The sequence below is a fragment of the Phyllobates terribilis genome, unplaced genomic scaffold (assembly GCF_046119375.1).
Source record: "Phyllobates terribilis strain yellow unplaced genomic scaffold, ASM4611937v1 Scaffold_1__5_contigs__length_1240528914, whole genome shotgun sequence".
NCBI classification, from domain to species: Eukaryota; Metazoa; Chordata; class Amphibia; order Anura; family Dendrobatidae; genus Phyllobates; species Phyllobates terribilis.
In genome coordinates, this window is record NW_027362761.1 from 1,074,333,205 (window position 1) to 1,074,356,290 (window position 23,086).

The 23,086-nt window shown below is 45.4% G+C and overlaps 1 protein-coding gene across 10 annotated transcripts in view; it reads left to right on the forward strand.

Moving 5' to 3' along the window:
• The window catches only part of FRYL (FRY like transcription coactivator), a 298,660-nt gene that overhangs the window by 106,442 nt on the left and 169,132 nt on the right, over positions 1-23,086 (forward strand). For 2 of the 10 annotated variants that reach the window (XM_073645517.1, XM_073645518.1), the window contains exon 1: positions 15,356-15,727. The exons of 7 other annotated variants lie outside the window; for them this stretch is intronic. In XM_073645517.1, the coding sequence (XP_073501618.1) occupies positions 15,652-15,727 (76 nt within the window). In that variant the 5' untranslated portion in view covers positions 15,356-15,651. Of the gene's footprint in view, positions 1-15,355; positions 15,728-23,086 lie in introns of those variants that run through there. One more of the 10 variants, XM_073645522.1, reaches the window with a different exon arrangement.

Consider the following 23,086-nt stretch of genomic DNA (forward strand, 5'->3'; position numbering starts at 1 on the left):
AAAATGTTTTTAAAATCCGAAATGTTAGCCTACTGAAATGTATGTTCAGTAAATACCCTCAATACTTGGTCGGGGCTCCTTTTGCATCAACTACTGCATCAATGCGGCGTGGCATGGAGGCGATCAGCCTGTGGCACTGCTGAGGTGTTATGGAAGCCCAGGTTGCTTTGATAGTAGCCTTCAGCTCGTCTGCATTGTTGGGTCTGGTGTCTCTCATCTTCCTCTTGACGATACCCCATAGATTCTCTATGGGACTAAGGTCAGGCGAGTTTGCTGGCCAATCAAGCACAGTGATAATGTTGTGTGTAAACCAGGTATTGGTGCTTTTGGCAGTGTGGACAGGTGCCAAGTCCTGCTTGAGAATGAAATTTCCATCACCAAAAAGCTTGTCGGCAGAGGGAAGCATGAAGTGCTCTAAAATTTCTTGGTCGATGGCTGCGCTGACTTTGGTCTTGATAAAACACAGTGGACCTACACCAGGAGGTGACATGGCTCCCCAAACCATCACTGATTGTGGAAACTTCACACTAGACCTCAAGCAGCTTGGATTGTGGCCTCTCCACTCTTCCTCCAGACTCTGGGACCTTGTTTTCCAAATGAAATGCAAAATTTACTTTCATCTGAAAACACCACCTTGGACCACTGAGCATCAGTCCAGGTCTTTTTCTCCTTGGCCCAGGTAAGACGCTTCTGGCGTTGTCTATTGGTCATGAGTGGCTTGACACAAGGAATGCGACACTTGTAGCCCATGTCCTGGATACGTCTGTGTGTGGTGTCTCTTGAACAATGACTCCAGCAGCTGTCCACTCCTTGTGAATCTCCCTCAAATTTTTGAATGGCCTTTTCTTAACAATCCTTTCAAGACTGTGGTTATCCCAGTTGCTTGTGCGCCCTTTTCTACCACTAACTTTCCATTAATATACTTGGATACAGCACTCTGTGAACAGCCAGCTTCTTTAGCAATGACCTTTTGTGGCTTACCCTCCTTGTGGAGTGTGTCAGTGACTGCCTTCTGGACATCAGTCAAGTCAGCAGTCTTCCCCATGATTGTGGAGCCTACTGAAACAGACTAAGGAACCTTTTTAAACGCATCGGAAGCCTTTGCAGGTGTTTTTTGTTAATTATTCTAATTGACTGAGATAAAGACTGTTGTGTTTTCATTGGCTGTAAGCCATAATCATCAACATTAACAGAAATAAACACTTGAAATAGATCACTCTGCTTGTAATGACTATATAATATGAGTTTCACTTTTTGTTTTGAAGAACTGAAATAAATTTACTTTTTGATGACTTTCTAATTTAGTGAGAAGTGTGTGTGTGTGTGTGTCCTTACAGAACCCGGCTACCCATATGCCTCAGGTTTCGGATTGCCTCCCTTTTCCCATTGGCAAAAATAGCTTTGCAGACTATAATAATAATTTTATTTAAATAGAGGCAGCATATTCTGCAGTTTACTATAGTATTCTTGCCATCACAAAATGTGAAAAGCGCCTTGGATAACTCCAATTTATATGACCTATGGGACATATTAAGAAGAATACCATGAACATGGGTATCTCTTGAAGGACACTTATTTATGTCAATTGTCATGGTCAAACAGATTTACAAATACCAGAATCCACAATGAATATTCCTTTGAATATTAGCTGGGATTTCCAGCATCAAAGATAGGTTTGGCTTTCTTATTTGTCAGTGGGATTTGTGATGATCTGAAGGAGACAATCCTCCAAAGTTCCTTCAAATTAGTTTTGAGCCGACTACTAGAGACCACATGAATATCTTGTCGTGTTTTAATCTTCTGTATCTTCAGTGGTGAGATCTTGGTTCCTGTGGTTGTATCAGTCCATCTGGTTTCTGATCTTCCTCTTTCATGTCCAAAACAATATAGTTTCTGTCTAGTCTCTTGGACGTCATGTAAAGAGGCTTGGTTTAGTCGAGGATCTACTAGCTTAATTCCTGTACCATCCCCCGGTATCCTCAAAAGTTTCTTTTTTTTCTTTTTTTTTTTTTGACATTTGCATGGTGACCTTGCTCTGTAGACAGCTTATTACATGGCCTATATTGTGAATGTGGCTTTGATCTCCGCTAAACATGGAGATGTTTTATCCGTGGCACGGTACTGTGTGATGCTGGGGTCTGAATTCTTTGGCTCCTGCTGCCTGGCACTGGGAGCTGTGTTGAGTACACAGGAACGCATACCCTGTCCCATTGCCGTAGTAATGTCTGACTCTGCCAGAACAATTTGTTTTCCCAGAATACCCCCGGGGTTTCCTTATGTTACCTCAGAACATCTAGGATCACCTCAATAAACAGGGGATGACAGCCGAGCTCCTTCTTGGCCGGCGCGGATGGTCAGCAGCAGTGTGCCCGTGTTCCTAAAAAATGCATCGCTCATCTTTTGTTTGCAGAGAACATCCATCTCGTAAAGATGCCGTTTGGTAACGATGGCGCTCTGAATGTCTCATGCAAGTCATTAATCTGTGTATACAAAAGTTTTGTTTTTCGTGTTTCCGGTTTATTAATGAATCCGGTATAACTTTACTAGTATTACAGAGCCTAAATGTATAAAGTTGAAGAGATTTTTTTTTGGTTTGTTTTATATGCCAAAACCTAGAGGATTAAGTGTTAAAAGTAGGAGAAGCCATTTGTCCTCCATTGGAGACGATGCCAAGTATACAATTACTGTTTGCTAATACTTACTCTAAACTAATCCTCTGCCTTATTTTATACAAAAGCCTATCACATTAAATAAATACACGTAGACTGGCGTACAAGCCCTAGAAGTGGCTGCGTATCTACACCTGACTGTGCATGTCCAGCAAGGTTATATTGTGCTCCAAAGGAAGTGCTGGTATGGTGGAGGCTTCACCAATGCCTCTGCCCCTGCTATTATGGCCAGTCCTCAAATATGAAGTATTTGGCATGGGGTGATGTTGGCATAAGAGGCGTCATCTCTCTGCTTAGGGATTGTTGTATACAGAGACCACAACTTTTTGGGTCCCACTATTTCTTTGTGACCTTGTTTCTAACTTTAATAATGGTGGATATACACATAAGATAGCTGATGGTCTAGCCCACGTTCTGCTATCAGCTCTCTTGAATCTTCCATATGCATGACCTTGGGCAGAGCAGAGCAGAGAAAGCCTGTGCCAAATGATTCTGGCAGCAACTTCCTTCCAGAAGAACAAAAGGGATGGGTGTGAAAATTAAATCCACCCGAACCCTCATTTCTCCTTGACATCATCTGTCAGGAAGCCCCTTCCATACATTAGACTGCTTGATCTTGTCAATGTCCGCAGGATCTGCCGTCTACCATCTGTGTATGGTGGCCTTTAAGCAATCCTAAGATCAGATCTCTGTCTTCATTTTGTTTGTGCCAATCAGGGCTGTGGAGTCGGTAAGCCAAACCTCCGACTCCTCAATTTCCATGCCACCGACTCCCTCATACATGGCTCATGTTTAAGTGATAAATTTACTGTAGCACAGATTCATCTCAGCTAAAAGTCTAGACCCTTAGATCAGGAATAGGACAGACATTTATAGGACATTTCATAACTTTCCCAAATTCTTAGGAAAAAATATTCCCCACAAACTGCATTGAACTGCTGTACCCAATTTATTATATATTTGAGGATTTGGAGTCTGTCCATTTTCTACGGACTCCGATTCCGACAACGACTCTACTAAAATGGTCTCCGACTTCACGACTCCGACTACACAGCCCTGGTGCCAATGATTGGTGGCCATTGAGACTTGGCTATGTTTGACACCCATTGGCTACATGTTACTTCCTTGGCTATGAACTTGCGAAATCTCTCGAACCTTGTTATTGCCCTGTGAAACATAGTTTTTCTCAGTGAGTTGATGTTTTGAGTGTAATACATCCCGCTTTAGACAAGTCATTGGGGGTTTTGGACATACATCTGCTTGTTGCATGTTTTGGAGCTCATGGGTCCCAATGCAAAATCTCCAACACTGTTACAAACTATCATGGGTCTTTAATAATATTGGCCTCATCATACGGACCAAATGGATCTTTTGGGTCCCCTTAGGCTCCCGGTTCTGAGTAACACCTACACTTACTGTGTAAAAAAACAACAAAAAAAACCAAAACAAAAAACAGAACCCTGATAGCATTTGAAGTCAATGCGGGTCTAAAAGTGTCCGTTTGCATCCATCAGATCCTTTTCTATGCCATGACTTCTGTTAACATCAACCTGAACTAAACCTTATTAGACATAAAATAACTTTTACGTTCTGAAACCGGAGTGCCCCTTTTTAGTGTGACGAACAGTAATAAACAGATTATTTACATCCATGTGTAAGTGCAAAGCGGGTTTTAAGAAGATCCCAATATTGTCTGTGCGCCCACGCTATACAGTCTGTGCCTCCCAATCTTTAAATAGCGTTTTCTGGCTGCTGTTATTCTTTCATACACTTGACAATGTGAGGAATTTTGTTCTTGGCAGAGGCTTTCAGGCATGAAATCGTGCTTATTACCACGTGGTGTTATCCTCGGTAACACTATGTTACAGACCAGGTTGGCAGATGATATGAGATGTCAGCTGCGAGGGAGCGGGCCGTGGGATGACGCTCCTCTGTCTGCGTTACACCGTCATAATATTTGCCTTTTTTCTAGGGGTAGAGCCTGTAGTTTAGTCTTCATTGCTTTTTCAGGAAATGGTCTATATTAATAAGGAGGCGCTCAGGGATTAAGGAGTCTGGGAGCTGAAAGTTTATAAAGGTTTCTGAGTTCCCTACTTTTCTACAAATGCGACCAAATGTCATCTCTGGGCGTGCATGCAACAATATGAAATTATGGATTCAAAGAGGGTGGATAACATGGAGATTTAATGAATGTTAAATAAAATGTTGGGCAGCCAAACCAAATTTTGATGGATCCCTTTTAGATCCGACCAATCACTGCTTTGTTCCTGCTGTAAATTTCTTATCTGTACCATCTTGGTATAATGCGTAATCAGAACATGTGCATTTACTAGAGTTAGGTATTACATGTCCTCCTCCATAGGCCATGACAGTAGTATGTGGCCTCTGCCCGGGAGAGGGCGTACCACCTCTTACCTGCCAACATTCTCAGCACTTGTTTTGATTACCCGACCTGGCGTGATGTCACAGGTGCGTCACCCCGCGAAAATGATTTCACAGGTGTGTCACCCCGCGAGGATGATGTCACAGGTGCGTCACCCCGCGAGGATGGTGTCACAGGTGCGTCACCCCGCGAGGATGGTGTCACAGGTGCGTCACCCCGCGAGGATGGTGTCACAGGTGCGTCACCCCGCGAGGATGATGTCACGCCAGGCCGGCTAATCAAAATAAAGTCCTAGATGCCAGCAGGTAAGAGCCGGTACTCCTCACTGTCATGGCTGATGGATAGGGATATGCAAACTGATTCGCACCAGCTTTAGCATATTCCCTCGTAGGTTGATGGCACCAATGGTGTTTTTGTGAAGTTAAAATTGACTTATTGTTATTTCTCTGTGGTTAGGTTTGAATTTTGTCGCTACATTTTATAAATGATGTGTTCCCTTTTCGAGAAGAGTACTGTATGAAATGTTCTGCTCTTGCTAACAATGCTTTTTGAGATAATCAGAGCGTTACGTGCTTGTCCGCTGGTATTGCATTAACCATCATTCACGGTTAAGTGGTAATTATACTCATTTGTACAGTGTGCTATGGAACATATTGGACGCTAGTATGAAATTGTTCAGAATAGATGTTCTTGGATGAGACGTACATTATTCAAGGCTACCGGAGAAATGTCTGAATATCCCTAGTATGCAGGGCATTTTCCTGTCACTGACGTCTTCTACATATTGCTGAGTGTTTCTCAGCTACAGCATTTCTGATGTTTTAAAAGATTTGCAACCTCCATTAGGGTCTTCTTGATTCCCTGCGGACGATGAGGACATGACTTCTCTGCTGATGGAGTGTCTCTCTGTTTCAGGATGTTGTAGATCTCAAGGGATTTTAGATTGGATTTTTGAACCACCTTCATGTTGATCTGTCTTGTGTGTTCAACTGGATTTACAGAACAGAAGGGTCACAAACATCTAGGTGATATATGTGTAAAGTGTATTAGACATTTGTAACATCAATCAAAAAATGAAATGCTCTACAGGAGGCCTCCGTGGCACCCAAGGTCTTAAGTTTTATTAGCTACGTTATTATTTTTACATTTGCCCTTTGGAGTTTATTTGACATCTGTTAAGTTTTCTACCACCCCGCCCAATTCATAAATGACTTAATTATCATTCCATCTATGTGGTTCTTAAGGCACACCTTTCCTGCCTGTAGGAAATTGAGGAATATCAAAAATCCTTATCTGTACCTTAAAATTATTTTTCTTCTTGTGTTTACCACATTTCATTGAAATAGATATTTTTGTGTTTTTATGCAGTTGGAGGGGGATATTCTAGCTGATAAGCTGCTTTAAAGGAGAATTTTCACATTGCTTAAAGTGCTTTAATTAGACAGCTTGAAAATAAGCAAATTTGCAATTGTCCAACTTGTTTTTGTATTAATCTCCTGCAATGAGAGAGGTTATCTTTTATAGTGTACAGCTGGTTTCCATGGAGCCCGGCCTAATATTCCTAGTAGTTACACAAGCCCTCTCCTGAACTCTTAACATCCCAGACAACTCACTCTAGTCTATTGCTTTCTAAACAGCAGTTAGCTGCTCACTTCCCTCTCTTCTTCTGCAGAGAGGGAGGTGAGCAGATCTAGTTGTAAATCACCAGTCCAGCAAGTTTCACAACAGGTCTCCTAATCTCCCTCTGAGAGCTGTGTGTGTTCAAATGCCTTGTTGTCTATATGTGTAAATGTAGGGATAACAGTGTAGACTTATAACAAACCATTTATGGCTAAATGTGCTATAGCAGAGCTTGTGCTGAGCTTTGTTCTACTAACACTACAGTTCTATTCCCCAGAGCTGTCACTCATTGAGGATAGCCCGCCTTGCCAGAAACCAGAAAGTAATGAAACTGTAAGGATTACATTGCTCTGAACTGCTCAAAAGAGAACATGAGAATACCCCTTTAACTGGTTATACACAAGATGGCCGTTCCCTGCATGCTCTTATCTGGCCAACAACGATTTTTCACATCTTTTGCCTTTGAAAAGCATGTTGCGTTATTTCAGAGGGGAGAAGTAAAATGAAGTACCAGATAATTCTGGTAGCGTCTTATTTCCCACAGGAACAAAGTTTGGTCAAGTTGAAATCCAACATGTCTCTCTCCCATCTACAGCCAGAGAAAGCCAGGAGGTCTTCAGACGAAATGTTGTTTTGTGTATGCATAGAATTTGCCTTAGGAATTGGCATATATAATATAAATATATATGTCGGCTATAAGTTTAGAGATAAACATGTGTATGTTATGCATGACCTGGGATCATCAGATTGTGGTGCTCTTTTTTATAATGTTTGATCATTAGGCTATGTTCACACATCATTTTTTTGGCGTTTTTTGATGCTTTTTTTTTTATGCAAATTTTCAGCTGCATTTTGCTGTTTCAGCAAAATCTATGAGATTCCAGAATTCTTAGTTCACACATCATGGTTTTTATTTGTTCAAGATTTTGTGCCTTGCATGTTTTTTTGGAAAATAGAACATGTCACTTCTTTCAGCATTTTTTAGAGCGTTTTTTTCACCCACAGGAAGTAATGGGTGGTGAAAAACGCTGAAAAAACGCAGGTAACTTTTCTTTTCTTTTTTTTAGCGTTTTTGATGGCCAAAATAAAATTTCTCTTTTTTTTTCACTTTACTTTATGTGCATACATAAGAAGAGACAGAATGACAGTGAAAAAAAACACATCAAAAACACACCAAAAAATAACCAAAACTGCAAGAAAAATCCTGAACTGATCTCCCTTGAGAGATCAGGTTTTGCTGCAGAAAATTAACGCCAAAAGAAACATGAAGTGTGAACATTGCCTTGATATTATAAAGATTGACTACCGGCTGAAAAAATGGCCAATGGATTCCTCAAATGTCTCTTGACAGTTGGCCTTTTGGGAAAAAAAATCTGACTAGTAATCCATGAAAATCATTGCCTTGTACAACCTTGTTTTATTATGGATTTTGCTGCCCCAAAGTAAAACAAACAAAAAAAAAAAGCGTTACTTTGCTCCCGGATTGGTGCCGATCCTCCACTCTTAGCCTTGTCCCCAATTATTCTCCATTTATGTCCAAACAGGAGAATAGTATCTCTTCTACTTGGGCATATTTATGAAGGCTGCAATTGATCAGCGGCCAGCGATTGGCTGTATGCTTAAGATAGGAGACTAGAGGAGCAGCAGCATCGGCCAGGAGGTAAGGCTACTTTTTTTTTTTTTCTTTAATGCAGAGCCCTAGGACCGTTGATAGTGGGATGTCCAGTGGTGTACAACCCCTTTTAAGCTTAAAAATAATTTTAGGTTTTGTAATGGGATTTTACTACTAGAAATGACTCATGCAACTTTGCTCTTGAAGAGTATTCTTACCAAAAAGACAATACTGGAATGCCCTTGAATTGTCCTTTCTTGGACAGTTGTAAGCGGGGAGTGACACAAAGCCCTGCCATAGAATTGGCTGGGAATCATAAGTATATAGAGATGTTTCTTATTTTATGATTGCTTTCCCTGAGTTACATTTCCCACAAATGTATCACAAGTGCTCAGGAGTCTGGAATTTTCTCTCTGTAACCCCCAGTTGCTATACAAAATGTGGCTGCTGCTTTCTGGCTACTTCTCTGACAGTAATTGGAGAGAGAGTGTATTGTTCCTTTCTGCCCTTCACCGTGGTGTATGGTCATAGCTGCGGAGAACAAGGATCCTTGTAGTACAGGACAGTTGGCTGACAGCAGCTGCTAATGAAGCGGCAGCATCATGGCGTTCGGCTCGGGCTCCAGAAATCATCCTAATACATGTCTGAGCATTCAACCAATCGTTGCTGTAATGATTAAGAATGTGTGATTCGTGCTGTGCGTGCAGAAGGAGGATGGCTTGTAATACAGTGAAAGATACAAGTTTACTATTCATATCAGGGCTCGTATTCAGCATTGTGTAATGATGGAGGATTCCAGATTAAAGAGAACCAGTCAGTCGATTCATGCTGGCCAAAACCTCGGGCAGCATGGATCGGAGTCTGGCTGCATGATTGCTGCCAGGTATGTCTTTCTGAAGTGGTGCATCATATCAGAGAAAACATGGTTCTGGCCGGGGACCATCGGGATAGGCATGATTAGTCCGATGCCTCCCCGACCGGCTTCTCCCCACATCACTCTAGTTGATTGACTGGTTTCTCCCAAGTGTGTACATAGGAAGAGACCTGTCAATCAAGTAGAGTGGTGCGAGGAGAGGCCGGCCGGGCTAGTCTCATCTCTTTATTCTTGGGTCTTTCAAACTAGGCACTGCAGAGAAAAACATGCCTTGCTGTAATCATATGATATAGACAATATTTTGTGACTTAGGCTGGTGAAATGTTAAGGATTTCAGACAGACAATACTATAATTTATAAGTACAATTCAGATCTGCCATGATCAGTGACCTGCTCTGCACTGCCAGAAATTGATGGGATGCCGATCTATCACCCATCGTGAACAACTTTTTAATTACAGCATGTGACAACAACCAGAAAATAAATTCCACACACCTGATCAACGTTTAGACAGACAGGTACATACTATAGGTTGCCATTGTTCGTGGCAAGAAATTTGGTACTGATGGTTGGCAGACAAGCGGAATAAATTTGCCTTATTTGGCTGTCGAAAGTTCTAGTTTGAGTATTGGATCACTTACGGTTCACCTGCATTGATCAGGGCCTAAAGGGATTGTGCAGCCTTAGGGTACAAGGCTTCAGTCATGCTATGTGACTGCCGACTTGTGAATCCTCTCAGTGTGCACACTGCGCATCGTGAGGATTCTCTGGTGCAGGCGGCAAGTGCGTGACCGCAAGTATGTGAATGGCATACATGCAGTCAAGTGCCGACTAGACGTGCCTGGCCTCCCTCAATGCAAATGTATTGAGCGATGCTGGACACTTCTAGTCAGAATGTGGCCGGGAGTATGCAAATGGCTTACTTGCACTCGCATCACTACCCGCACCCGGCACAGGAAAATCCTCGCAGTGCGCGCATTGTGAGGATTCACAAGTCTGCAGTCACAAGTGACTTCAGACTTGTACCTAAGGCCGGACAACCCCTTTAAGCTGGCCATACACATCAGATTGCTCGTTCAGACAACCGCCATCTCAGCTGCCATACACAGGAGTTCTTGTTTGGCCGAGAGTTCCTCTGTTCTCTGAGAGAGCCACCGACTGGCATGTTGACTGGTGGACTATCCTTGGGAGAACAATGCGATCAGCAATCCGAAATCGGACATGTGCAATCATCATCTACCCCAATCATCAGTTGACATGCACCCCATACTACCTATATTGTCACGAGGGAGGTAACAATGCAGTACATTATCCCTCCTATTAATCATGGTTTGTAGGATTCTAGATTATTACTCTTCTAGGGCAGGCATAGGATTACTACATTTATTTTTGTTGATTTGACATTTGAAGTTTCACATCTCAGTATAATTTGTAGATACTGAGGGGGATTTATTGAGAGTAGTGAATTCAAAGGAAAATTAAATAAGATGTCATGTAGAAAATAATCAGATTCCATATTTTATAATGATTACATTTAAGAAATGACTGACTGCTCCAGTTTTGCTTTGTACAACGTTGGTTGACTCCTTGGTTTGTTCATCTTTGCTATTGGATCTGAGTGCTCGGTGCCTGCACATTATGTAATGGGCTGCGGACAATATATGACAAGCCCGCGTTATATAAGGAAATGGTTATTTTGTTTAATATGTTGCGTTTCCATGGGTTGCAGAGAGGGACTGTTATCACACTTCTCCATTTGCTGATTTTGGCATAAATGTCATTTTCCCTAGTCAGGGGTGGTGACACAACTGGTCAATCACTTCCTGTCACATGGACACCAGGACATAGATCTATTGTTAGATTCCAGGCATTGTCACTCTGTACTATGGAGGATGACAGATTTAAGAACGGCAAATAACAGCGCTAAGATATACTGAATTCATATGGCTGTAATTGGCCCGGGTGAGTGTGGTTTTAGTAGGGTAAAGTCTATGCTGTTGTGTGTTGTAGCAGGTTGGATAGAGCGTATGTTTGCGTTTCAGAGTAAAACATACCTGGCTCAAATGATAGAGCCAGTGTCTGATTCCTCCTGCCTGTGGCTCGGGCAGCATGTGTCAGCGGTCAGGTTCCCGTTAGGCTGGGGCTATATGGCGACATTTGTCACATTGCATCTAATGATTTCCTGCAGCGTTGCATTACGACCTGCAATATCCTGCGATACAGTCTCGAATGTTTCCAAATGGATTTCATTTTCTGTAGCTAGCAACTCATTTCCCATAAACTATTGTCGCAGTTTGACTATTTTATAGCAAATCCGAGCCGTAAAATAGTCTCACAACACCAAGGCGCAGACAGGTTGCACAGATATTTTTGTCGCATGACTTTTCTGAGAATTGCTGTTGTGTGACAAATGTTGCCGTGTTGCCTTAAAGGGAATCTGATAGTAGGATCAGCCCCCCTAAGCCGTCTATATGGGCATGTAGGGCTGGACATAGATCTCCCCGAGAGTCTGCTTCCAGAGATTATTGTAAATGAAAGGGGGCGTTATCAGTGTGAGACATGTAGTGACTGACAGTTATAATCACACTCCGAGCTCATCTTTGTCTCCATACAAACCCATCTACAGCTGCAGTTGTTCTGTCATAGCGTTGTCAGCTCAGCTGTACTGCCGCTTACCCCACACAGGCTGTGTGAGATGACCGATAAAGAAGTGTTCGTTGTAGGCCGGAACAGCTCTACAGCTAAGCTTACAGCAGAAGAGGAGAGCTGCAGCTTCATATGTTTGTAATGAGACCAAGCTCAGCTCTGCTGTACTGTTACTTGTAATCACACACAGCTCTGCAGTGAGATCAGATTGTCAGTCATTACATGTCTCACACTGGTAAAGATGGAGATCTATGTCTGGCCAATAGATCTAAACAGCTCATTTACATATTAAGAAAATGTGGAATAAGACATTAGATCGCAATATCAAGGGATCATTTTATTCAACTTCCTATGACCTAAATCTCATATAGATGGCTTAGGAGGGTTGATCCTAAAGAGGTTTGTCATTTCATTTTTTTTTATTATTTTTTAATATGTTGGTTTACACCCGTTGCCCGTTTTTTGTTTCTGCATCACGTGAGCGATGCAGCCAAACATTGGACTCAGCATTAATGGTGATTTAGACGAAATTAGACTGCAGAGCGCACTGACTGGAGATGGGTATATACAGGTGTACACGGTATTGGTATGCACAGGAAACAGACTAAAAAACAATTAAGACGGAAAACCCCTTTAAGAGGAGTGCAGCCTATTGTTCCCTGAAAGCAGCTATTGTTGCTTGGAGGAAAGCTGAATGTGGTGTTCTTCAGTAGTATTTTAAAGTCTAGAGAAGTGTCTGTCCCAATGATCACTACCTTTACCTATCTTAGGACCTCATACACATGTTGACGTCCGCAGCCCATAAATCACTCACATCCTCGATGTGTCTGGGCTTGCAGCTTTAGAACACACTTAAGAAGCGTATTGCTCTACATATATTGTGGAACTACAAGTATCTGCATAGGCTTCTTATCATTAACCCGATTAAACCTTTGTAGCAGATCAGCACAGCAAAGCTAACAGGACAAATGAAAAGACAAAATAAAGGACCTGAGAACATTTATGGTGCTTCAGCGTCATCGGCGCCCTAGGTGGTCTCCATCTGTCTCTGTACACTACCCTGCAACGATGATTTCACGTACATCCCTATAACCACTGCAGCCGATCACTAATCTGAGATCTAAAGCTAGCATGTATGTCACAAACCTGCCGAGCCGAGTGATTGGCTGGTGTGGTCACATGGATGTTAATGCTGTAAGGAAGCAAAGGAGGACTAACCGAGGCCACTGAAGTGGCAGCAATGCAGCGCAGGGGACTAAACGGCAGCAGTGTGGGTTTTCTTTTCCCTTTTCTTTAATTTATCTTTATCACCTTCCCTAATGTTGCCCTTTTTTATTTTGAAGAATCACTTTAAAGAGAACCTTGTGTATTCCCATCTCCAAGATCCTATCTCAATATGTAGTAAGTGTAAGAACTATAATCTGCCCTGTCATGGGAGGGGCTCTCTCTGTCCCGTCATGGGGGTGGGGGGCTTTCTCTGTCCTGTATTGGGGATTAGGGGATCGATCTCTGTCATGGGGTGGGCTCTCTCTCTCCTGTCATAGGGGTGGGGGGCTCTCTCTGTCCCATCATGGGGGTGGGGGGCTCTCTCTGTCCTGTATTGGGGATTAGGGGCTCTCTGTCGTGGGGGGTCTCTCTCTCCTGTCATGGGGGGAGGGGGTGCTCTCTCTGTCCCGTCATGGAGGTGGGCGCTCTCTGTCCTGTATTGGGGTCAGGGGCTCTCTGTCATGGGGTGGGGAACTCTGTCTTGTCATGGGAGGGGGGCTATCTCTGTCCTGTCATGGGGTGGGGAGGCTCTCTGTCCTGTATTGGGGGTTATGGGCTCTTTGTCATGGGGGGCGGGGCTCTCTGTCCTGTCATGGGGGTGGAGAGCTCTGTCCTGTCATGGGGGTGGGGAGCTCTGTCCTGTCATGGGGTGGAGGGTCTCTCTGTCCTGTATTGGAGGTTAGGGGCTCTTTATCATGGGGGGGGCTCTCTCTGTCCTGTTATGGGGGTGGGGAGCTCTGTCCTGTCATGGGGTGGGGGCTCTCTGTCCTGTATTGGGGGTTAGAGGCTCTTTGTCATGGGGGGGCTCTCTCTGTCCCATCATGGGGGTGGGGAGCTCTCTCCTGTCATGGGGGTGGGGGGCACTCTCCTGTCATGGAGGTGGGGGGCACTCTCTGTCCTGTATTGGGGGTCAGGGGCTCTCTGTCATGGGGGTGGGAGCTCTGTCTTGTCATTGGGGGGGGCTCTCTCTGTCCTGTCATGGGGGTGGGGGAGCTCTCTGTCATGGGGGTGGGGGAGCTCTCTGTCCTGTCATGGGGGTGGGGGAGCTCTCTGTCCTGTCATGGGGGTTAGGGGCTCTCTGTCCTGTATTGGGGGTTAGGGGCTCTCTGTCCTGTATTGGGGGTTAGGGGCTCTCTGTCCTGTATTGGGGGTTAGGGGAGCTCTCTCCTGTCATGGGGGTGGGGAGCTCTCTCCTGTCATGGGGGTGGGGAGCTCTCTCCTGTCATGGGGGTGGGGAGCTCTCTCCTGTCATGGGGGTGGGGAGCGCTCTCCTGTCATGGGGGTGGGGGGCGCTCTCTGTCCTGTATTGGGGGTCAGGGGCTCTCTGTCATGGGGGTGGGAGCTCTGTCTTGTCATTGGGGGGGCTCTCTCTGTCCTGTCATGGGGGTGGGGGAGCTCTCTGTCCTGTCATGGGGTGGGGGAGCTCTCTGTCCTGTCATGGGGGTTAGGGGCTCTCTGTCCTGTCATGGGGGTTAGGGGCTCTCTGTCCTGTATTGGGGGTTAGGGGCTCTCTGTCCTGTATTGGGGGTTAGGGGCTCTCTGTCCTGTATTGGGGGTTAGGGGCTCTCTGTCCTGTATTGGGGGTTAGGGGCTCTCTGTCCTGTATTGGGGGTTAGGGGCTCTCTGTCCTGTATTGGGGGTTAGGGGCTCTCTGTCCTGTATTGGGGGTTAGGGGAGCTCTCTCCTGTCATGGGGTGGGGGTGGGGGGCGCTCTCCTGTCATGGGGGTGGGGGGCGCTCTCTGTCCTGTATTGGGGGTCAGGGGCTCTCTGTCATAGGGGTGGGAGCTCTGTCTTGTCATTGGGGGGGGGGCTCTCTGTCCTGTATTGGGGGGGAGGGCTCTCGCTGTCCTGTCATGGGGGTGGGGAGCTCTCTCCTGTCATGGGGTGGGGGGGGCTCTCTGTCCTGTATTGGGGGTTAGGGGCTCTGTCATGGGGGGGGAGCTCTGTCTTGTCATTGGGGGGGGGGCTCTCTGTCCTGTATGTGGGGGGAGGGCTCTCTCTCTCCTGTCATGGGGGTGGGGAGCTCTCTCCTGTCATGGGGTGGGGGGGTTCTCTGTCCTGTATTGGGGGTTAGGGGCTCTCTGTCATGGGGGGGAGCTCTCTCCTGTCATGGGGTGGGGGGATCTCTGTCCTGTCGGGGGCTCTCTTTCCCCCTCATACTAGTCCCTGGCAGAGCAGCTGAGCGCTAGTGCAGCCCCCCGTCCATGCCGCCCCCTCCCGTGCGGTGGATGACACAGGCCTCGGTCAGTGGAGGGAGCACGAGTGTGAGGCGGCAGCTGGGGAGACACATGAGCTCCTCACATTCTGCAGGAGCCGCGCCGGTGCCGGGACAGCGGCTGTTCTCTCCCCGCCTGCAGGGCTATGCCGGCCGCCGGGTGACACCTCGTCCTTGACATCATCCCGGCACAAAACTTGAGGCTTCCTCCGTCCGGCCGCCTCCTCTGTCCCGCACCGAGCAGCGCTGCCCCCGTCACCGTGCGTCACTGACACTGCATGTAATGAAGCCGCCGCACCGCAGCTGACAGGCGAAGGACTACCACCCCCAGCCGCGGCACAGAGCGGACTACGACCCCCGGAGCCATGATGCTGAGCCTCCAGGACTCCGTGTTCTTCGAGATCAGTATAAAGTCTCTGCTGAAGTCATGGAGCAGCAGCTGTAAGTACAGGTCATCTTCCCCTCCATCAGACCAGGGGCAAAGCTGCCCGAGCCCTGTGCGTGCAGCGGGCGAGGGGTTAATGCCCTGTGCAGGCAGGAGGCGAGGGGTTAATGCCCTGTGCAGGCAGGAGGCGAGGGGTTAATGCCCTGTGCAGGCAGGAGGCGAGGGGTTAATGCCCTGTGCAGGCAGCGGGCGAGGGGTTAATGCCCTGTGCAGGCAGGAGGCGAGGGGTTAATGCCCTGTGCGTGCAGCGGGCGAGGGGTTAATGCCCTGTGCAGGCAGGAGGCGAGGGGTTAATGCCCTGTGCAGGCAGCGGGCGAGGGGTTAATGCCCTGTGCAGGCAGGAGGCGAGGGGTTAATGCCCTGTGCAGGCAGGAGGCGAGGGTTAATGCCCTGTGCAGGCAGGAGGCGAGGGTTAATGCCCTGTGCAGGCAGGAGGCGAGGGGTTAATGTCCTGTGCAGGCAGCGGGCGATGGCTTGATGCCTTGTGCAGGCAGGAGGCGAGGGTTAATGCCCTGTGCAGGCAGGAGGCGAGGGTTAATGCCCTGTGCAGGCAGCCTTATTACTGTGCGCTCTGCCTGCAGTCATCCGGGGAGCCGGCCGGTGGCGGCACAGTGTATACTAGGGGAGTCGGGGGTCCATAGAGGATGCCCTCCTCCTGGGGTGCTGCACTGGTGATGGAAGGGTTAATGGCACCCAGGTCTTCTGACAGGACGGGTACTGTGTGCGGTTTCTGGTTCTGTAGACTATGTGCCTGTATTCTGGAACTGCTAATAGTAATTATGGTAATTACTGGCCCAACTGTCAGCGACTCCTCTAACACTTTGAGGACCCCCCTATTCTTTCCTAAAAACAAATGCATGTAATTTCTTAGAAGTGGATCCCCCCCCCCAGCCTTGGCGCTCTTATATAAAGGTGGGTGTGCGCTGAATCTTTTTGCTGCTCTCAAAAACTTTGATGTTTCTGCTTGAAAAACTTAGCAAAAAGACAATGGGGGATTTTTTTTTTTTTTAAAAAAACACAACTTTTTCAAAATTCTTTAAATTGCAGGAAAAAAAAACAAACACCAAAAACGTCTTCTAGCCTAATTCCTCCTCACTCATGAGAGAGCAGGGACCCCTGTAATCACAAGCGGGATGTAGAAAGTCCGTGGAGCTGTGGCCCCGGTCAGAATCCTATGTCATGGCCACAATATTGTATGGCAGCAGTGTCGACCCAACAGTTTTCCAAAGTAGATCACTAATCAAAAAGCGATGTGCCCCTGAATGAGGAAACTTTCCTTGTAGTTTTACTAGTAGGTCACGTTCACACTATCAGTATTTGGTCAGTATTTTACACCAGTATGTGTAACCCAAAACCAGGAGAGGGTGATAAATACAGAAGTGGTGACGTGTTTCTATTATACTTTTCCTCTGATTGTTCCACTCCTGGTTTTGGCTTACAAATACTGATGTAAAAGACTGACCAAATACTGATAGTGTGAACAAAGCCTTAACTATGAGATTCAGTGCTACAGTATAACTGGGTGATGCTCCTGTGATGGCGCTGAGTCAGCTCAGACATTGCTTTGTGGTTTTAGTCCTTTAGAAAAAATTTGATCAAAGGTGGCAGCGTATAGTGATATGGGCTTGTATTTGTAGGATGTTATGTGGTCACATGGATCCATGTGGGGTAGCGCGCCTCCTTTCCTAGAATCCCTAAAGATGACCATACACATACAAGTTGGCCAGAATAGGTTGTTTTGATTATTTCAGCCAACCATCAAATTATATCCAAATGATCAATCGCTGCGATCTGTCACTGTAACTGTGGCCTTTTGCTGTATCAGCCGTAGCCACTTGTGTATGGCCTGCTCGGGGTCTGGCATGTTACGTTTCCCCCTGTATTAGTGTATTAGGATGTATTAAGTGCTCTCTTACATGATCTACTTATAAAGAATAAAACCCCTCCGTTTGCATATGACAAGCTATGAAGGGCTGCAGAATGTATGGGCGCTGTGTAAGTGTGATCTGTATTGTGATTATCACGGCAGATTCGAGGGGAAACTTGAAGTCAGCTGAATTTTATGGCAGCGAGTCTGCCTCCGCAACACAAAAAGTGATGTCGCCCAGCTTTCCTGGCGTGCTTAGCCAACAATATGGGTGCTGTGCTGGGCAGCGCTTGATTGCAGTTGAGCGTTTTGTCTTTCACAAATAACAATGAGGTGACATTCACGTGTCCTGTACACAGGATGCCGCACCAGCGCCAGCACTTTTAGCTTTGGAAGGTCTTTTAACTCATTACGAGTCCATAGACATCGGAATACAGTGATCACCAATGCAGATTTCTAGTATAACGTACGTGGAATAAACGACATTCATACTAATAACGTAGTAACAATAATCACCCGTCAAGGTATTTATAACGTCGCTGATCATGGATGCGATTACCATGTATGATCGGGGCGACGCAGTTGGATGTCCTTTACTCAGACTTTCTGTTTCACTTCCTTTCCGGATATATTTGCTGTCAGTAAATGGAAACATTTCTGTTTACATTCAGATGATGAAAGCCCATAGAGACTAAATATTTCACACAAGGTTTGCTACAATGTATCTAGTCAACACATTACTGCAAGTGAAACATCCCAGACTCCAGATTTATAGCTTTTACTCCTACTATTTATCTCATGTAAAGCTGCTTAGACTGGATACATTGTAGCAGACTGTCAGCTGTGAGAAGCATCATGTTACAATGTTGTATTCTCATTCTAGAGATGGGGGCCTCCTTAGGCTAAGTGCCCACGTTGCGGAACTGAAGCATATTTTTTACGCTTCTTTTACATGCGGTTTTCCCGCCAGGTAGAAGCGTTTGTGAGGCGTCTTTGCAGCGTCTCTGCATGCATTTCCGCATGCGGGTTATCAAGCACTTCTCCAAGTGATTTAAGCATCACTTGGAAAAGTGCTTGACAACTTGTTCACACTATATAAATCCATGCAACCGGCATGGATTTATATAGTGTGACCAAGTAATAGTTAAAAAAAAAAGAATCAGAATGGTAAAAAATAAAGTTTATACTCACTTTCCGATGCATTCTCTGCCCCGTCCGGGGTCTTGAGCGGCTCACGCTGTTGTGTGCAGGACCTGCGGTGAAGTCATTGAGTCATGTGAAGGGTCACATGACTCAGTGACGTGGCAGGTCCTTCACACAACAGCGCGACGGAGGGAAAACATCAGAAGATAAGTATAAACTTTATTTTATTCTTTTTTTTACAGGTTCTTTGGTACCCAGGTCTGGATGAGAGTCTCCTCTCATCCAGACTTGGGTACCATCCGCACATTGATTCCGCTGCGCTTCCGCAAAATTAATGAACATGCTGCGGATTTTTGACCGCAGCATATACGCTGCGGAAAAATCCGCAGCATGGGCATTGACATTGTGGAATGCCATTGGGGACCATGGGGTGCTGATATACATGCGTTTTACAAGCGTTTACGCTGCGGAAATTCCGCAGCATATACTCTTGTAATGCACAACGTCGGCACTTAGCCTTACTCCATACTGAGGCTGTGTGCCCACTATGCTTTTTTCAAGCATTTTTGAAAACTCTTGAAAAAACACTTGGTAATACGTGCCCCATGATCCCCAATGAAAATCTGCATGTTCTGTGCACATGCTGCGGAATTTTCCTTGCGGAAAAATCCGCAGCATGTCAATTATTTGTGCATTTCCGCATGCGGATTTGAGGTCACAATGCATTTGAAAAACGCAAGTCAAATCCGCATGTAAAAACGCTGCAAAAACACTTGAAAAAACGCGTGTAAAATCTGCAATCGTTTTTACTGCCAAGAACATGCTGAAACGCTGCGGAAATTTTCGGCATCGTGGGCACATAGCCTCATTCTTATTTACTTTACTAAGGGGGCATTACTCGCAGTGTAGTCATCCATGGCTCCCTCCAGACACATCTGTAAGCAACACACCTTTGGTCTTTTTTTTTTTTTTTTATTTAAATATGGGCCTATGTGACTACTGCAGCCTATTACTGTTCTCAGTGGGCTCTCACTTCTTAGGCCAGTGATTGTCTGCAGCGGTTAATTGCCTCTACGAGTTGTTATTGTTTCAGCCCAACTAGGAAGGTTTATTGTTCATCCGTATTGGAGCTTAAGGGGGATGAGTATCTACAATATTAGCTATTCATCAAACAAGTGTTTGTTGGACACTTGTTCCTGATTATCTGTCCCTGTGTATATGGCGGCAATCCCCCCAAAAATGAGCAAAATGTTCTGGTTATCAGATCGTTTCTGCCAGCCAAAAAACAACAAACATTATTATCTGCAGCACCTGGTCCTGTTTAAAGGGAACCTGTCATGAAAAACAACACTATTAACCTGCAGATATGGGGTTAATCTACAGCTTAGTAGCTTTCTGACACCTAGCGTACAGCGCCAGTACTGAGAGCCCCACTGCTGGGAGGAAATAAACTTTATTCCTCGCTGCAGCGTTAAGCGCCCGCATGGTTATAGTCACCGGTCAGTGTATAGAGCGCATTGGCTGTGATGCCCGGCAGTGACTGACAGCCAGCCCTATTGCTTAGCAAGCTGTCAGTCAGTGCTGGGGGTGCCGGTACAGGCGCGGCTCACTATACACCGAGCAGTGACTGAAACCATGCCAGCGCCACCCTGTGACTGAAAGAGCGAAGCTGGCGGGTGGGGGTAAAGTTCACATCCTCTAGGCAGAGAGGCGCTGTGTTAGAATGCTATTAAACTGCCGATTAACCCCATATCTGCAGGTTAATAGTGTTATTTCCCATGACCGGTTCCCTTTAAACAGGGAATGTGCTACCGATATCCTGATACTGTATAGGGACAGAATGATTGTACTAGTGATCACTCTGTCCCCGTCATTGTTCATCAACCTGTGTTTAAGGGAATCGGTCACCTGTTTTGTTTTTTTTATATGTAATCTGAGAGCGCCATGTTACCCTGATTACAGCTATGTGTCACTTATTGGACTGTTTTGCTGTTTTAATACAATCGAGTATTTTACCAGCAGGAGATTATCACTACAGGACAACGGGCCACCACACCCTCACCACAGATTATCAGTTCTCTGTCACTATACAGTGTACACAGAAAGCTGCCAATCAGTGGTGGGGATGAGATTATACAGGGCTCAGTATTCAGAGCTCTGCTAGATCGGCAGCAGAGAAAACTGTGACTCTATCACAACTGGTGCATCCAGTAAACGAAGGGATACATCACTGGAATCAGAGTTTCTGTCCTTACATCATGCTGCTGACTGATTCTCTTTAACAACAAGAGACCTGTGTATTGTCAGTACACGGTTTGTCAATGGTGCATTGATGGGCTGAAAGTGGCACGTTGAAATGCTCCATGAGTTCTTTTGATTTTGTGTCACATTCAGTTTCTTTAGCTAAACTTTTTGTAGTTTTGGAAAACCCCTTTAACCCAGACTGTACAGTCTCCTTTAATATTGGTGATGCTAGGGAATTTTAGGAGACCCATAAGTAATATAGTAAAAAATTATATTTTAAACCTTTTTGAGGGGAGTATCCCAAATTACTATGAAAAGTGGCCAGCTTGGCGGAGAGTTGGCCCGCTGGAGGGTCTTCACAATGAGGTTGTCTTTTGGGGAGGTTTCACTATATTTCTGTGGGAGAAATGCCCACAATTGGCCATCTCGTCACTGAGCCGCCCACATTCAAGTCCGATATATCCGATCTCACTTTTAGGACTTGTCTAATTCACATGTCTACAAGATTCCTTGCATGTTGCATCTGTTTCATGGAAAGCGCGTGATCACCAATATGAGATTATTTAGGACACTTAAGGGCTTGTTCGTACGCTGCTTTTTTTTTTTTTTTTTGCTGCGGTTTTAATACACCTTTTTCAAGGGTAAAAAAATGCAATGTTTTTATTGTACCATAAAGTGAATGAGATTTCTGAAATCTCACGCACACGCTGCTCATTTTTTCCTTGTAGATTTGAACCATGAAAAAAGTTTTTTCAACTCTGCAACATGTCAATTCTTTCATTTTGCACCAATTCAAGCGCATAGGGGAAAAAACATGTAAAAAGGTTTATAAAATGCGTGAAATAAGCACTTTTTTTGTGTGTTTTTGATGCATCCCCCCTGATTCATTTGACTGGGTGAAAGATGATGAAAGAATTGACGAAACTGCTACAAATCTGCAAGGATAAAATGAGCCGCGTGTGCATGAGGCTAAAGGAATCTCAATTACTTTGCGGCTATTGGAAAACGCTGGGTATGGTTTTGTTTTTTTCTCACAGTGAAAAAATGCATCAAGTACATAACGTGTGCACACACCCCAAGGAGGATTCTTATTTTTTTCCCCTGGTGCATTTGAACAGGAGACAATCCTACTGTAGAGAGATCTGTAGATGCACACGGATTAGGAAAGCAGCGGTGAAATTCTTCCTGTTAGACTAGTGAAACCCCTGCTAAAAAAGGAAGAGTGGTGGAGGCTCTGTGCACAGTCTCTTTCCCAGTGTCTCTGACCCCTGCATTCACCTCCCTGTATTGGGAGCAAGCGGAGCAGAGGTCACTGAGACCCTGCAAGGAACTTTGAGCACAGGCTTTGCATACGAATGTGCACATCTGTGTGTGTCCTAGGGGGATACTACTGATGGAGAGGGAAAGGCGACCGGAGGCCTAAAATAGCCCGTACAGAAGCTTCCTTCTATGCACTTCATTCATACATTTACCAATCATTTGGGAGCACCAGTTTTATATATCCTCGGGTTATGTGCACACAGGTTTTTTTTTTTAAGGAAATTACTTTTTTTGAGCGTGCTGATTCCAAAAAAAGAACGCTTGAAAAGTCTATTCCTATTTAATCTATATTGTAAAACCACCCTGCTGTTTATTTTCTGCTTTTAGTTTTTCCACATCAGATATTGAAAAATGCTTGGTGCGAAATAAAGTTTCTTTATCTTCCTTGAAGCGGCACCTGATGGACCCCGCTCATAACCATGCGCTGTCCAATCTAAAGGCTGCAAAAACGAAAACTCTAAGAGGCTTTGGAGCATTTTTGTAAATATTTCAGAAAGTGAAAAACTACTCAAAAAACTTCCCAGAGAAGGAGCCTTTCCCGAATCTGTTTTTGAGTGTGTGACGCACTAGCCCTCTCTGGGAAATGTGGTTACTCGGAGCCGGGCCTCTTGCTGATGTAGAGGGGATGCAGTCGTGGCCTAGACCCGTTCCGTGCCCAGGGCTGTCACATAAAAATAATGGGCTTCTTTTAGGATGAGTGGTATTCCGACTACGCCACCTGTGGTGTCTGGTGAGGGCCACCAGCGCTGCTTCAGTCCACTGATGCTGGTGATATGGGCAG